The 725-nt window shown below is 72.1% G+C and overlaps 1 protein-coding gene across 1 annotated transcript in view; it reads right to left on the reverse strand.

Annotated features, from left to right (window-relative positions):
- GDPGP1 (GDP-D-glucose phosphorylase 1) overlaps window positions 1-719 on the reverse strand; it is a 1,620-nt gene extending 901 nt beyond the window's left edge. Inside the window, exon 1 of the mRNA XM_010717702.2 lies at window positions 3-719. Within this exon, the coding sequence (XP_010716004.1) occupies window positions 3-644 (642 nt within the window). The 5' untranslated portion in view covers window positions 645-719. The remainder of the gene's footprint in view (window positions 1-2) is intronic.
- Between the last annotated feature and the right edge of the window lie 6 nt (window positions 720-725).

The following is a 725-nucleotide window of genomic DNA, read 5'->3' on the forward strand; positions in this document are numbered from 1 at the left end:
ACCAGCAGCGGGTGGGCCAGGTAGAAGCCGTGAAGGTGCAGGTGGTTGACGGAGGCGGAGGCCCCCAGGCTGTTGAAGCCCACGCGGAAGCCGGGCCGGGCGCTGAGCAGCACGGCCTCCAGCCCCACGCGCAGCAGCTCGGGGGTGAGGACTTGCGGCAGGCGCAGCGTCGGCTCCGGCAGCAGCAGCACGTGGCCGCGCTCCAGGGGGCTGACGTTGATCACCACCAGCACGTGGTCCGCAGCCGCGAGGTCGCTCTCGGCCGAGGGTCTCCGGTGCAGGCGCAGCAGCACCTCCCCGGGGCGGATCTGCGTGAAGTTGAATTGCTGGGAGTCGAAAGGCTGCGTCAGGCTGTGCACTGCCTGCGGCCGCCTGCGCTCCGTGCTGCGCTGCGCGTTGAGCTGGACCAGCAGGCGCATGGCGCCGGGCAGCACGCGGGTGGGCAGCTCCGCCAGGTGGTACCGGAACAGCCCCCGCGCCATGCGCTCCTGCCAGGCCCCCAGCAACACCCGGTCGAAGCGGGACAGCGCGGTGCCCGGCCAGGCGACGCCCTCCAGGATGAACTCATCTTCGTGGTACGCGAAGTCCTCGGGCTGAAGGGCGTCCTGCAGCTGCTCTTGGTGCTCGCCGGCCCCCGCTGCCATGCTCGGTGCCACCGGGAACCTGACGGAGGGGAACGCGAGCACGAGTTGGCCGACCCCGCCCCCAGCGCTGCCCCCCGTCCC

This window comes from Meleagris gallopavo, chromosome 12 (assembly GCF_000146605.3).
Source record: "Meleagris gallopavo isolate NT-WF06-2002-E0010 breed Aviagen turkey brand Nicholas breeding stock chromosome 12, Turkey_5.1, whole genome shotgun sequence".
Taxonomy (NCBI): domain Eukaryota; kingdom Metazoa; phylum Chordata; class Aves; order Galliformes; family Phasianidae; genus Meleagris; species Meleagris gallopavo.